Source organism: Melospiza georgiana, chromosome 23 (genome assembly GCF_028018845.1).
Source record: "Melospiza georgiana isolate bMelGeo1 chromosome 23, bMelGeo1.pri, whole genome shotgun sequence".
In the NCBI taxonomy this organism is placed as follows: Eukaryota; Metazoa; Chordata; class Aves; order Passeriformes; family Passerellidae; genus Melospiza; species Melospiza georgiana.
In genome coordinates this window covers 9,582,905-9,597,207 of record NC_080452.1, presented here as the reverse complement: position 1 = coordinate 9,597,207, position 14,303 = coordinate 9,582,905, and the positions used below count along the sequence as shown (strand labels likewise).

Here is a 14,303-nt window from a genome sequence, read left to right as displayed (position 1 = left end):
TGGTGCCCAACACGTGTTCCCTGTGAGGGGCATCACCAGGTCCTGCTGTGGAACATCTCCCAGGGGTTTGGGGTGTTTTGGGTGCCCTTGGGGGTGTTTTCAGTGCCCTGGGGGAGTGATTTCAGTGCTCTGGGTGGGATGTGCTCTGGGGGGTGTTTTGGGTGCTCTGTGTGGGTGTTTTCAGTGCTCTGGGAGAGTGCTTTAGGTGCTCTGAGGGAAGTTTTCAGTGCCCTGGGGGGTGGTTTTGGTGCTCTGGGTGGTGTTTTGGGTGCTCTGAGGGATGATTTCAGTGCTCTGGGGAATGTTTTCACCACTCTGGGGATATTTTCTGTGCTCTGGAGGGTGTTTTCAATGCTCTAGGGGATATTTTCAGTGTCCTGGGGGTGGTTTTGGTGCTCTGGGGGATATTTTCAGTGCCCTGGGAGGTGTTTTCAGTACTCTGGGGAATTTGTTTCATGCTCTGGGGGTGTTTTCAGTGCCCTGGGGGATGTTTTTTGGTGCTCTGGGGGATGTTTTGGGTGATCTGGGGGTTGTTTTCAATGCCCTGGGGATGTTCTCATTGCCCTGGGGATGTTTTCAATGCCCTGGGGATGTTTTCAATGCCCTGGGGATATTTTCATTGCCCTGGGGATGTTCTCAATGCCCTGGGGATGTTCTCATTGCCCTGGGGGTATTTTCATTGCCCTGGGGATGTTCTCAGTGCTCTGGGGATGTTCTCAATGCCCTGGGGATGTTCTCAGTGCTCTGGGGATGTTCTCAATGCCCTGGGGATGTTCTCAGTGCCCTGGGGATGTTCTCAGCGCTCTGGGGATGTTTTCAATGCTCTGGGGATATTTTCATTGCCCTGGGGATGTTCTCAATGCCCTGGGGATGTTCTCAGTGCTCTGGGGATATTTTCATTGCCCTGGGGATGTTCTCAGTGCTCTGGGGATGTTCTCAGTGCTCTGGGGATGTGCTCATTGCCCTGGGGATGTTCTCAGCGCTCTGGGGATGTTCTCAATGCCCTGGGGATGTTCTCAGCGCTCTGGGGATGTTTTCAATGCCCTGGGGATATTTTCATTGCCCTGGGGATGTTCTCAATGCCCTGGGGATGTTCTCAGTGCTCTGGGGATGTTCTCAATGCCCTGGGGATGTTCTCAGTGCCCTGGGGATGTTCTCAGCGCTCTGGGGATGTTTTCAATGCTCTGGGGATATTTTCATTGCCCTGGGGATGTTCTCAATGCCCTGGGGATGTTCTCAGTGCTCTGGGGATATTTTCATTGCCCTGGGGATGTTCTCAGCGCTCTGGGGATGTTCTCAGTGCTCTGGGGATGTTCTCAATGCCCTGGGGATGTTCTCAGCGCTCTGGGGATGTTCTCATTGCCCTGGGGATATTTTCAATGCCCTGGGGATGTTCTCAGTGCTCTGGGGATGTTCTCAATGCCCTGGGGATGTTCTCAGCGCTCTGGGTGCCCCTGTGTGGCAGGTGCTCCCCGCGGGACCGCTGTGAGCGGGCGCAGGAGCCGTTCCGCTTCGCCGCGAGCATCGGGCAGTGCCTGAGCGTGGCCGTGCAGCCCAGCAGCATCTCGGTGTCAGAGCACAGCCTCCCGGTGAGCAGGGACGGGGACAGGGGCAGGGGACACAGCCACCCCCAGCAGGGAGCACCCCGCAGCCCAGCCTCCCCTTTCCCTCTGGCACAAGCGTTTTCTCATGAGGTCACACTCGTGCAGGGATGGGGCAGCCAAGGGGTCACCCGAGAGGGTGGAGAGGGATGGCAGAAACAAATTCCCTTCCCCTGGTGCCCCAGCTCACATTTCCCTGCTCTCTGTGGCTGCTAAAGGAAAGGCTTTGTTTCCCAAAAAGCTCCTCTGTGAGCTGGGCTCAGGCCTGGCTCTCTGAGCCTTCCCAGCTGTTGCTGCCCCACTCCTCTGTGGCAGCTGGTGCTGCTGCCCCCCTTGCAGCCCCCCGTGTAAAAATGGTGTGGGGAGAGGGGGCTCAGCCCTGCAGACACTGGTTTGCCATGGGGACACTGCCCAGCCATTCTGGGGACACTGGGGACTCTCCTCCCAGCCAGGGCAGGGTGGTCTCCCCCATTCATGCAGTGGGGAGGGAGGTGGTTTGAGCTCAGGGCTTTGGGGATGGTCCCTGCTGCTCTCAGGGTCCTGCCACAGGCACTGGGGTTGGCAAAGCAACCAGGGGACAAAAATCTGCCATTGCCAGCACCCCAAGGCTCAGCATGGTTTGTATCCACAGAACATCTTTGCCTTCCCTTTTCCCCCTCCCTTCCCCATCACAGGGCAGCTGGCAGCAACTGTGGGCAGGTGTGTGATTTCAGGGGGTTGTTTTGGGTGGGAAACAGGCAGGGCTGGGGATTTGAGGGAGCTCTGGGCTGCCCTGCCTGCTGACAGCTCTGCTTTGCTCCCTGCTGCCCGTGCTGCAGCTCAGGCTGCGGGTGAGCGATGCTCCAGACCTCAGTGCCGGGGTCAGCTGCCTCTTCGGGAACCTGAGCGAGGTGGAGGGGCAGGTGTCGGGCAGCCAGGTGCTCTGCGTGTCACCAGCAGCCAGAGACGTCCCTGCCATCCCCGTGGATCAGGGTAAGTGGTGGCTCCTTGGGGCTGGCTGGGGGTTATTTACAGACACAAACGGGATGGGGCTGCTGTGGACGCGCCTCGAGCTGGTTTATTTTCCAGCATCAGTCTCGTTCCATGGTTGTGACAATGGGACGATGCCAGCAGCTCACATCCCAGGCAGCAGACACAGAACTCCATGTTACAACTCACTTTATAAGCTTCTTGACTAATCACACAAAGCAAAAGCACTCTGACAGTATTTATATCTGTATAGTATATATTCTATATTAACAGTAGTTCTGTGTAACCACTATAAGCACACGTACCTTTGGTTAAACAGTGCTGCTGCAGCAGCAGCAGGGGGCTCAGCAGAGGGCAGTGGGCAGCAGATCCCCACCCCTGGCTGTGCCAGCAGCAGGGACAGCAGGGACAGCAGGGACACTGACAGGCCCTGCTCTGTCCCCAGACTGGTTCGGGGTCGTGCTCCAGCTGAAGTCCCGGGAGACCGGCAGGACCTTCGTCAGCACCGAGTTCAAGTTCTACAACTGCAGCGCCCACCAGCTGTGAGTGCCCCCTCCCCACGCTGAGCAGAGCCAAAAACAGCCCCGAGGGTTCGGGGAGGGGGCGCTGGGGGTGGCACCGGGCCCGGGGCACAGGGAGGGCTCGGGGGGATCCGGGAGAAGCGGAGCAGGCAGAGCCGGGAGCAACCTCAACCTGCTGGTGCCCCCAAGCTGCGCGATCCCGCAACTGAGAGCGGGATGGAGCCGGGAGGGAATGGGGATGGGGGATGAGGAATGGGGGAATGGGGAATGGGGGATGGGGAATGGGGAATGGGGAATGGGGAATGGGAAGGGAAGGGATTGCTGGGGAAGGCAGAACAGAGGGGCTGGGGAGGCGGGAGGTGGGATGCGGGCAGGGAAAGGTGGGATGCAGGAGGGGAAGGTGGGCAGGGAAAGGTGGGATGCAGGAGGTGGGATGTGGGCAGGGAAAGGTGGGATGCAGGAGGGGAAGGTGGGCAGGGAAAGGTGGGATGCAGGAGGGAAAGGTGGGATGCTGGCTGTGGGAGCCCCTGCTGGGAATGCTGGAGGCCAGGCCAGGTGAGATAAGGTGCTGCAGACCCAAAGAGGGACAGAATCGGGTCAGACAAATGAGTAATTAAAGAAGCTCTCAGCACTCCCCAGATTTGCTGTGGTGATCAGAAGAAGCTCCCCTGGCTGTGGAGGCCAGCAGAATGCTCAGGAGAGCACAATGAGCTGTTGTGGTGGCAGCAGCTCTCACCCTGCCCTGCTCCCTGTGCCCAGCTGGGACAGCCCAGCCTGCAGAGCTGCTCTGCTCCTCTCCAGAGCTGCCCCAGGCCACGCTGCCACCTCCCTGGTGACATTTGTCTGCCTGGCCTGGCCTGGCTCCAGCAATCCCGGGCACTTCCCTCTGCAGTGCCCGGAGCCACGGGCAGGGCATGGCCCGAATCCACGGGCGCAGCTGATCCTGCTGCCACCACGAGCTGCCACGTGGCACCAGGGGTGGCCTCGGAGATGGAGGAGGTGGCAACTGCCAGGGCTGGCAGCTGTCACAGCTCCTGCCTCTCTGTGAGAGGGGAACAAAACCCACCCGGCCGCTCTGCTGGCAGCTGGGTCCCCTGGGGCTGAACGGGGTCTGTGTTCTTTCAAAAACATTTCATAAGCAGTTATTTTCTTTTCCCCAACATGAATCACAAGCACTTGCAGCACCCCCTGCACTCCCAGGCCGGGCAGGAGCGTTGCTGCTGCCTTGAAGCATTCCTGACTTGCAGAACAACTGATCCCATTTTTGCCAGGCTTGCCTTCTTTCCTAGGAGCCAAAGCCCCAGCCTGGTGCCTGTGCAGTGCCCTGCTCCATTTAAACTGATCCAAGGATGTGCAGTAAATCCCAGCTTGCATTTTACTCTGGGATAAACTGTGAGGCTGCCCCGGGTCTGTTTTTGGAGCCGTGTGTGTTTTCCCAAAGTCTTTTCTTGTTTTGTGCTCTATCAAAGGAATTCTTCACCAAAGGAACTGTTTTCCCAGGAAGGCTGAATTTCTGGCAAGGCCTGGAGGAGGCTGCAGCCCTGCCAGGGTGCGGAGGCCTGTGCTGACCCTGCTCTCCCCCCAGGTGCCTGTCCTGTGTGAACAGTGCCTTCCGCTGCCACTGGTGCAAGTACAGGAACCTGTGCACCCACGACCCCACCACCTGCTCCTTCCAGGAGGGGAGGATCAATGTCTCCGAGGTACCACGGGATGGTGTTCTCAGGGGTCCCAGGGGGAGGGGAGAGACGGGATCTGACTCCGTGGTTCGGAAGGCTTGATTTATTTTTTGATATTTTTTATTTTAATAAGTATTTTATTTTATATATTATTTTATTATATATATTATTTTATTATATATATTATAATTATTTTACAATATATATATTATTTTATTATCTATATTATAATTATTTTATTATATATATTATATAAAAACTATACTAAAAGAATAGAAGAAAGGATTTCCTCTGAAGGCTAGCTAAGAATAGAATAAGAAGGAATGATAACAAAGGCTTGTGGCTTGGCTCTCTGTCCGAGCCAGCTGACTGATTGGCCATTATTTAGAAACAACCACATGAGACCAATCCCAGATGCACCTGTTGCATCCCACAGCAGCAGATAACCATTGTTTGCATTTGTTCCTGAGGCCTCCCAGCTTCTCAGGAGGAACAATCCCAAGGAAAGGATTTTCCATAAAAGATGTCTGTGACAGTACCACGCTGGGATTCCTCCCTCTGCCCTCTGCTTTTCCACGCCCCAAGCACCCTGACCGTGTCCATGTGAGCTTTGTGGGTCTGTCTGGTGCCCAAAAGTGCAGGAGCAGCTTTAAGCAGGGCAGTGCTGGTGTCACTGAAGTGCTGCTCCTGACCTGAGCAGCAGAGCTGAGCCTCCCCTGCAGTGTGGGAATGCCCAGGTTCATTAATTACAGTAATTGCTGTAGTGCTTTCCCCCAGGGGTGCCAGAGACTCCAGCACTTCCAGCAGCTCTGCTTTGCTCGCTCTGAGCAGAGCTCTGGTCCCTCCTGTTGGGATTTATGGCAGAGCCTGGCTGTGGCTGATGAAGGAATTACCAAAGAGCACAGCCCCAGATTTTGGAAAAGGGAGCTGGTTTGGGTTCCAGCACCCTGGACCCGGAGCCATCTCTCTTAGCAGCTCATAAAAGGTGTGGGGCTCCCATCCAAAAACGCTTTTAACACTTGGAAAGGCACAGGCTGTGAGTGGCTGTGCCAGCTCTCCCGAGTGTCCCAGGGCAGAGGCATCCGTGGAGGAAAGGGGTTTGTTAGCACAAATCCTGATTTACCACTGCAAGGAGCCCTTGGTCCAGGGTTTCTGCACTCCTTGTCCTGCCCGATTCATCCTCACAGGGTCCTGGTGCTGCAGGGTCCTGCTCTTTGCCCCCACTGCTCCTACAAACAGCTTTGTAGCACCTGAAATGAGTGCAGCTCCTAAAGCTGCAGGGGAAAACGGTTTAAAAGAGGCTCTGGAAATCCTGAGGGTGCTGGAAAGTGGGAAAGGCAGCAGTGAGGACATCTACAAATAGGAGAAAAACAGAGGAGAGGAAAGTGTGCCAGCATCCAGACAAATCCTTGTCAGTGAGTGATGGAGATGGAGAAAAACAGGAGGGATCAGTCAGGGGTGTAAACACTGAGCTGTCAAAAGGAGTGAAGGTTTAGCCAGGTTGGTGCTAAACTGGGAGTAAACTCCACTCCTGTGTCTCCCTGGCTGCCAGGAGAGGTAAAGGGCAGAGTCATTCCTGAGCTGTGCAAGGACCTGGTGGGAAGCTGCAGACCCAAGGATGGGAATGGGTGCCCAGGGAGGAGCTTCCACCCCAGGGACAAACCAAACCCTTTCTCCATCTTTCAAAGTCAGGAAACTTCCTTTCACCATATCAAGAGAAAGCAAAACCCTTTGCCTCTCCTCCTCTTGAGTGCTGGGGTGGGTTCTCCTCCACACTCCAAGCATCCCTGCTCTCCCATCTGCATAGGTGGAGCTCTCCCTTCTCTGGGCCCCCAACCCTGGGATTTCAGCAGTGTCTGACAGGTCCCTGCTAGAGCAGAACAATCCCAGTCTCTGTTTTCCTCCTGGGAGCACCAAGGGCTTGCCTGAGTCACACAAAAGGAGAGAGGAGCAGTGGGAATCCCTGGCAGTTCCTGCTGGGACCACAGGGCTGTCTCCAAAGAACTTCCTCTGTCTTCATCTTGCCGAGGATTTCTCACCAGGGATGTTTTGGGACACCTCACACCTTGCTGGTGATTACCTTTGATAAGGGCTGATGATAATGATACAAGTGCTCTCCATCATTTCTCCCCCAGACCTCTGAGCGCAGGCCAAACCACCCCAAGTAAATGTGTTTGCTCATTTAAGAGCAATGAATTTCCCCTTCACACACAGCCGGTGATGATGCCTTTGCTGTGGGCTCTTCACCAACACACAAATAAGCAAATGCCTCATGGAGGGTTTCCTCTCCTCAACCGATTCAGATCACAATGTTCTCATTGTGTCACGGCCTGATGTATTAGGAAATTGTTTGTGCTTCCCCTGGCTGCCTCCCCAGCAGAGCCAGTGGTGTTTGGAGTGGGGATCTCCGTGCCTGTGCCCTACTTTCAGTCCCCTGTGCCTCTCCTTACGTAAGGTTTACACACGTGTTCACACGGGCCTGCACATCGCTCGCGTCTTTATCTTTAATTCAAGGGAAAATATCTTGAATATTCCCTTTTACTCCTGGCCCATCAGAGCTGGCATCCCGGTGGGATTGGATGTGGAACGAGCTCCCTTTGATGCTCCCAGGAGTTGTCTGTCTGGAGGAGGAACGAGGGCTGCAAGCCTCAGCCACTTCGGGAGGAGATGGGGGAGAGAAATTCCCTTTTCACGGGCTGTGCTCTTGCTCCTTGCAAGCCTCTGCCCTGCCTGCCATGGAAATAGAGCCCAGGGAGTTTCCTCATCCCTCCACCTGCCCTGCCAACAGGAACTGTGTGCTCAGATCCCAGGGCAGAGCTCAGGGAGCCCCGAAGGTGGGTGGGTGCTTTAGGAACAGCGGAGCTGTGGTTTGGGGTCACTGGTCAGTGGATGCAGATATTTCACAGCCTTTACAGCAGAGGGATACTGCAGGACGGAGCTGGCTGCTCCTGATGTTCTCCCTCTCCTGGGAATTTCTGAGATCCTCTGAGGTCTCCATTTTCATGTAGCCAATTCTTTAGGAGTTAATTATTAGAGAAGCAATTATTTCCCCATCCTTTCCCTGGTCAGAGCCTTCACTGTCAGCTGAAGGTGCCTGCTCAGACCTTGCCCCCACTAAATCAGGATTTCTCCAAGAGATTCTCCTGGGTGTGGAGCACTGATTGTCCCGCTTTAAAAAACCCCAATCAAGCCAATGATGCCATTTTAATGTGCCTGGTGTGGTTTGGCTTGTGTGTGTGAGAGGTTTTATGATGTCTCTCTCTAAATGAGGAGGAATGTGGATTCATAAACATCCTCACACCCCATCCCAGAGGAGAGCTAGAACCAAATAAATCCTCTTAGCTCCCCAGGATGTGAGAGCCCGTCCCTCTTTGATGTCCAGTGTGTGCTGATAATGCCATTTCCACAGGGGGACGCTGATCTGGGGACACAGAGCTCCAGATTCGGGGATTTCAGTGCCCGTGGGGCTCCTTTGAATTCCCACTGATTTTATGGCGACGCCCTTGCCCCTGGCTGTGCCCTTGGGTGCTGAGTGCTGCTTGATGTGCCCTGAAGGAAACAGAACAAACCAGAACCAGCCCTGCAGAGCTGCCCTGCCAATCCCCGTGCCAGCAGGGCTGAGATGTGCTGGAGGTGACTCAGAGCCACAGCTCAGGCCACCAAAGGCAGCCAATGACTTTGCAGGGTCGCACCTCACTTTGGGGAGATGCCTTTGCCTGAAATAGGAGCAAAAAGCCCGGTTTCAGCAAAATTCCCTCAGCTCTGAGCCGTGGCAGTGCTTTTATCAGCCGTGCTGTGGGTGTTTGGTGTTCAGAGGGAGGGAGGCAGGAGGGAAGGGATGCAGGAGCAGAGGGAGATGTCCCCACCTGTACCCTGGGCCAGGGAGCTGCTCCTGGCACACAAAGGGCCAGGGAAAGGTTCTGAACATCCCCCTGCCTCCCAGAGTGATGGAGAACACCCAGGTTAGTGCTTTTATCAGCCGTGCTGTGGATGTTTGGTGTTCAGAGCGAGGGATGCAGGAGCAGAGGGAGATGCTCCCGCCTGTACCCTGGGCCAGGGAGCTGCTCCTGGCACACAAAGGGCTGTTCAGAGCAGGGAAAGGTTCTGAACATCCCCCTGCCTCCCAGAGTGATGGAGAAGACCCAGGTTGGAGCTCAGGGCTGATGGTGTGGGTCAGGAGTTCGCCAGGCTGGGCTCCAGCTGCCTTCCTTTCATGTCTGGTTTCCAAGGAGCGGGGGCTGCTCTCCCTTCCAGTGGCATAAATGAAGGATAATGTGTTTCCATGAGTGACAGGGACTGTAATTTATATCATTGGGAGCACAACTGTGAACCAGGGGTTTACATTCACGTGCCAGATTGGGTTATGTTTATAACTTTAAAATAACGTGCGGCAAGTTAACATTTGTGGAGAGTTTGCGGGGGTTTTTTGAAGATGAAAAGTACAGAAACAGTCTATTTTCTGCCATTTGGGCTAAATCCTCTAGTCAGAAGAATTGCCTGCCATTTCTAGGCAATTTTTTTTTTCCAAATAAGAGCAAGGAGGTTTGACCTACTAAAACTGCTCGGTTAAACACAAATAATAACCATGGGTGCTCTGTTCTGCTCCAGAGACAGCTGCAGAACGTGGGTCTTTAAGGTATTTATAGACCTTGGAGTCTTTGAGGCTAAAAAGTGTTGGAGAAGCATAAAATGTCTTTGTAAATTGTGTGTGCTGATACTTCACAGGCAGAACATTCCCCGAGAGTCTGTGCCACTCAGGCACCCCAGCCTTGTCTTCCTCCAGCAGATCTGATCCGTGTTTATTCTGGCTCCGGGAAGTCAAGGAGGATAATGAGAGGATTCTGCCTGTTTGTTTAGAGAGAGGAGGCAGTAATGGCCTTTCTGACTCGCTGCAGGATTTACCTCTCATGAATTAAAAAACAAAGTAAACTGATTATGGAACGAGCTGTGTGTTCCACCGCCTTCCCTCGGTGTTTTCTGGCTGGTTCTGGCTCTTCCTGGGGAGGGAGCCAGGACGGGGCACCCAGGCTGAGCCTGGCACTGCAGGGACACGAGCAGGGACCTTGGCTGGTGCTGCCAACCCTTCCCAGGGCAATTCCTGTTGAGGGGATCAGCATGGACAGAGGAGCTGCCCAACCGATGATAAATAAACTCCTGACAAAATCATTTACCTGAGCAGTGGCTGTTACACCAGGGAGCAGCTGGGACAGGTGGTGGATTTTCAGGGATTTGGGGATGCAGGGACATGGCTGTGCAGGATTTGGGGTGCAGGGACATGGCTGTGCTGGATTTGGGGATGCAGGGACATGACTGTGCAGGATTTGGGGTGCAGGGGTGTGGCCGTGCAGGGATTTGGCTGTGGTGAATTGGGTTTTCAGGGATTTGGGGTGCAGGGACGTGGGTTTGCAAGGATTTGGGGTGCAGGGACATGGGTTTTCAGGAATTTGGGGTGCAGGGATGTGGCTGTGCAGGGTTTGGGGTGCAGGGATGTGTCTGTGCAGGATTTGGGTACAGGGACATGGGTTTTTAGGTATTTGGGGTGCAGAGACATGGCTGTGCAGGGATTTGGGGTGCAGGGATGTGGCTGTGCAGAGATTTGGGTACAAGGACATGGGTTTTCAGGGATTTGGGGTGCAGGGATGTGGCTATGCAGGGCCGTGGGTGTACATCACTGAAGCAGCAATTTAAAAAGCAAATTGGAAGAAGAAAAGCCCTGAAAGCTGAGCTTTCCCTGGGGCTGGAAATGCCCCGCAGGGGCTGCACAGGCTCTGAGGGTCTGAGCTGACCCCAGCCCCTGCAGCTCCTCTCGCCCAGCTCAGAAATTCAGCAGGCACTGCCTGCAGCAGTGTGGCTGCCCACGAGCATCCTGGCTGCGCTGGAGTCTGGCATCCTCCCACAGATGCCTGCATCCCCAGCGTGGGTCCCTTGTTAGTGTGATCACTGCAGCTGTCAGCCAGCACCGAGGGGCCGCTCGCTCCTGTGCAGGCTGCCTCACCTTCCCCACAGCCCCAGTGTGACATTCTCCATCCTCTGGAACCAAAGGAATGGAAAACAAGATAAATCTATGTTGCCCCACTTGTCTCTAATGATGGCAGAGCAGTTTCTGCTGGCAGCACTTTCAGCAGCGGGGAGCAGATGTGGGATGGAGTCCCCTCCTGTGCCTGGGAAGGAAGGAGCCCTTCCTTAGCAGTCTCCTCACGGACTGAGCTGGCCAGGAGGGATAATGGTCCATAACATATTCATTATTTTCAGGACTGTGCACTGAAGTTCTCCCACTGGTGATGCAAGTGGAGGTTTTTTGTTTTCAGTTGTAATGGGGTAAAGGATCCTGCAGCTCTGGGCTGCTTTTCCTTCCAGCCCTCGGGGCTGGGCCCCTTTCTGATGGAGCTCAATGGGACTTTGGGGTGAAATCAAAGCCTTAGTGCAGGCAGGTGTTGAGTGGAAGGTGGCACAGGTGAGTGGTGCTGCAGGAGGGGAAGGAATGTGCAGAGCTGGATGGAAAATGCTGTGAATCCAGGGAGTCTGCTGGTGGTGAGCTGGGGCTGGATCCATGGCCAGGGTCAGTGGGAAGCAGGGAATGCCATTCCCTCCCAGCCTGTGAACCCTCTCCTCTGCAGGAAAGGGCCTCCCTTCCCTCCCCAGCACAGCTGATGGAGTTTGAAATCACTCTTGGCTGTTAATCCGTGAAAGTCCCTGTTAGGAATAAAATAAAATATATATACGGAAAAGTGCCACTAAAAAGGTTTATGAGGCTGCAGTTTAAGTGAGTGGCTGCTCCAGAGCAGAGCATCTGTTCCCAATTTACAGCTGGCTTGAGCCACGCTGAAACACTTCCCCTGGCCCTGGCTGGGGGCTGCCTGCCCTGGGGAGGGGGATTTTCCCCATCTCCCCCCTGCACACAGGATCCTGGGCACGGTGGCTCCTGGCACTGCCATCAGCACGATTCCCTTTCATCCCCAGGCTGCAGGGGCTTGGGGTGCCACTCTGGGATTTGGCAGAGGGAATGGAGACCGACGTGTTTGTTCTAAACTCCTGCTTTAGCCGGGGATTAATCACTCAGTGTCAGGTGCTTACAGGTACTTAGGTACCTTGTTCCATTAGATCAAAGCGAATTAGAGCTGAGCAGAATGTAAATACAGCTGGTGGTCAGAGGTGCTGCAGTTCCTGCTGCAGAAATTGGAGAAAAATTGTATTTCCCAGTGTGTTGTGCAGAGATAATGTTTGGGATGTTGAGATCTCATGGGAGGGATGTCACACCGTTACCAGCAGCTGATAAGTCATTTTTGTGCTTTCATTCAGACATTCTCTTTGTGCTTGGGTGACCTGGATATCTGTGCAATGGTGTTTCACAGAGTCACACATGCTTTGGGTGGGAAGGTGTCATGGTTTTGTTCACATCTCTCAGAGCCTGAGACACTGAGGCTTGATTGCCAGGCCTGGAGAGGAATTGTTGTGTCTGACCAAAACGGGAGAGCAGCATTATATATATATAGCTCCATATATATAATATATATAACTCCATATATATAATATATATAACTCCAGACTCACACTGTGTATGGAGTTTGGAGTTACACACTCCAAATATTGCAGGATTTGCAGGATTGCAGGATTACAATTATATAAAAAAAAAATACATATATAAGACAAATATAAAAAATATAAGTATGGAGTTTGGAGTTATACACTCCAAATTTTGCAGGATTGCAGGATTACAATTATATATAAAAATGTATAAAAAATATATAAAAATATATAAGAAAAATATAAAAATATAAGTATGGAGTTTGGAGTTATACACTCCAAATTTTGCAGGATTGCAGGATTACAATTATATATAAAAATGTATAAAAATATATAAAAATATATAAGAAAAGTATAAAAATATAAGTATGGAGTTTGGAGTTATACAGTCCAAATTTTGCAGGATTTGGAGAATTGCAGGATTACAATTATATAAAAAATATATAAGAAAAAATTAAAATATAGAAATATAAAATATAAAAATATAACATATAAAAAGTATAAAAAATATTAAAATATTAAAAATCTAAAATATAAAAATATAGATAGATAAAAATATAAAATATATAAAATATTTAAAAAGTATAAAAAATATAAAAGCTAAAATGCTGAAGCATCCCCAAGCACACCCCACCCATGACCTGGCCCCCTCTCCCGTTGCCTCCCAGGACTGCCCGCAGCTGTTCCCCACGGAGGAGATCCTGATCCCGGTGGGAGAGGTGAAGCCCATCACGCTGAGGGCCCGGAACCTGCCGCAGCCCCAGTCGGGCCAGAGGGGCTACGAGTGCGTGCTCAGCATCCAGGGCATCGTGCACAGGGTGCCCGCCCTGCGCTTCAACAGCTCCAGCGTGCAGTGCCAGAACAGCTCGGTGCGTGACAGGGGCATGGGCACGGGCATGGGTGTGGGCATGAGCATGGGCATGGGCATGGGCAGGGCTGGCAGCACCAGGGAGGGAGGAAAATCTCTCTAATCCCAAATCCCCGGTGGGAGAATCCCCACAGGGAGGAGATGCTGGCTCTGGAGCGCCCTGGCTGCCTGTGGGAGGTCAGCCTGGGAAAGGGGAGGAGGAGGGGATGCAGGAGGTGTTGAGGCAGGCTAATTCACACGCGGGGAGATAAGGAGAATCACAGACCCCTTATCGGGGAGCTGTCACATCCCAGGTCACGGTGGCTGGATGAATAGAGCGGGGCTGGAGAGCGGGGAAGGAGGGGGAGAGGGAAAGTGAAGGGGGAGAGAGAGAGAGCGGGGCTGGAGAGGGGAATCACCAGGTGGAGGGGGAATCACCAGGTGATGCTGCCCAGGAGAGGGGAATCACCGAGTGATGCTGCCCAGGAGAGGGGAATCACCAGGTGATGCTGCCCAGGAGAGGGGAATCACCGAGTGATGCTGCCCAGGTGATGCTGCCCAGGAGCAGGGCAGGGTTATCCCCTCCTCAAGACAGCGCTCAACCTCACCATGTGCACCCCAAATTCACCCTGCTGGGCACTCTGTGATGCCAAAACACAAATGGCATAGCCAGGCACCCCCACCCTGATCCACAGCCCAAATTTGGGTCCCCTGTGTCCCTTCACGAGCGTGGCCCTGCCTCTGCTCACCATGTGCTCAGAAAGGGCCCTGGGCAAAAAGGGCACAGTCAGTTTGTTTTAGGCAGCACAACAGGGTCCACTTGAATATTCAGTGCAGATGGCCTTAAATTGTTAATGAAGTTTTGAATTTTTTAAAGTTTTACTGGATATTTATACATCGCTGGCCGTCTTTGGGCCTTGCAGCTTGGTGGATAATAAATGCATTAATAGTACATAGTACTTTTCCTATCCAGAGTGATTTATAAGCATTAGAGAAGCACTTTTATTGCTGTTGGGCTGATAGGAAGCGGTAGGGGGAGGATGTGGGGGCCATTCTGGACTCGCAGCTTCTTGTTCCACCCCAGCTTAGTAAAACCCAGCACAGTCAAACATGAGTTAAAGCTGCACAGCTGCTGCCCAGGGACAGGCAGAGCACTCTGCCCTGC

At 53.2% G+C, this 14,303-nt stretch overlaps 1 protein-coding gene across 2 annotated transcripts in view; it reads left to right on the top strand.

Moving 5' to 3' along the window:
• PLXNA2 (plexin A2) overlaps positions 1-14,303 on the top strand; it is a 136,953-nt gene that overhangs the window by 73,245 nt on the left and 49,405 nt on the right. For both annotated transcript variants that reach the window (XR_009115531.1, XM_058039985.1), the window contains exons 6-10: positions 1,466-1,589; positions 2,420-2,573; positions 3,016-3,112; positions 4,677-4,791; positions 12,960-13,160. Coding sequence is in view for 1 of the 2 variants with exons in the window: in XM_058039985.1 (XP_057895968.1) it covers positions 1,466-1,589; positions 2,420-2,573; positions 3,016-3,112; positions 4,677-4,791; positions 12,960-13,160 (691 nt within the window). In the remaining variant the exon portion in view is untranslated. The remainder of the gene's footprint in view (positions 1-1,465; positions 1,590-2,419; positions 2,574-3,015; positions 3,113-4,676; positions 4,792-12,959; positions 13,161-14,303) is intronic.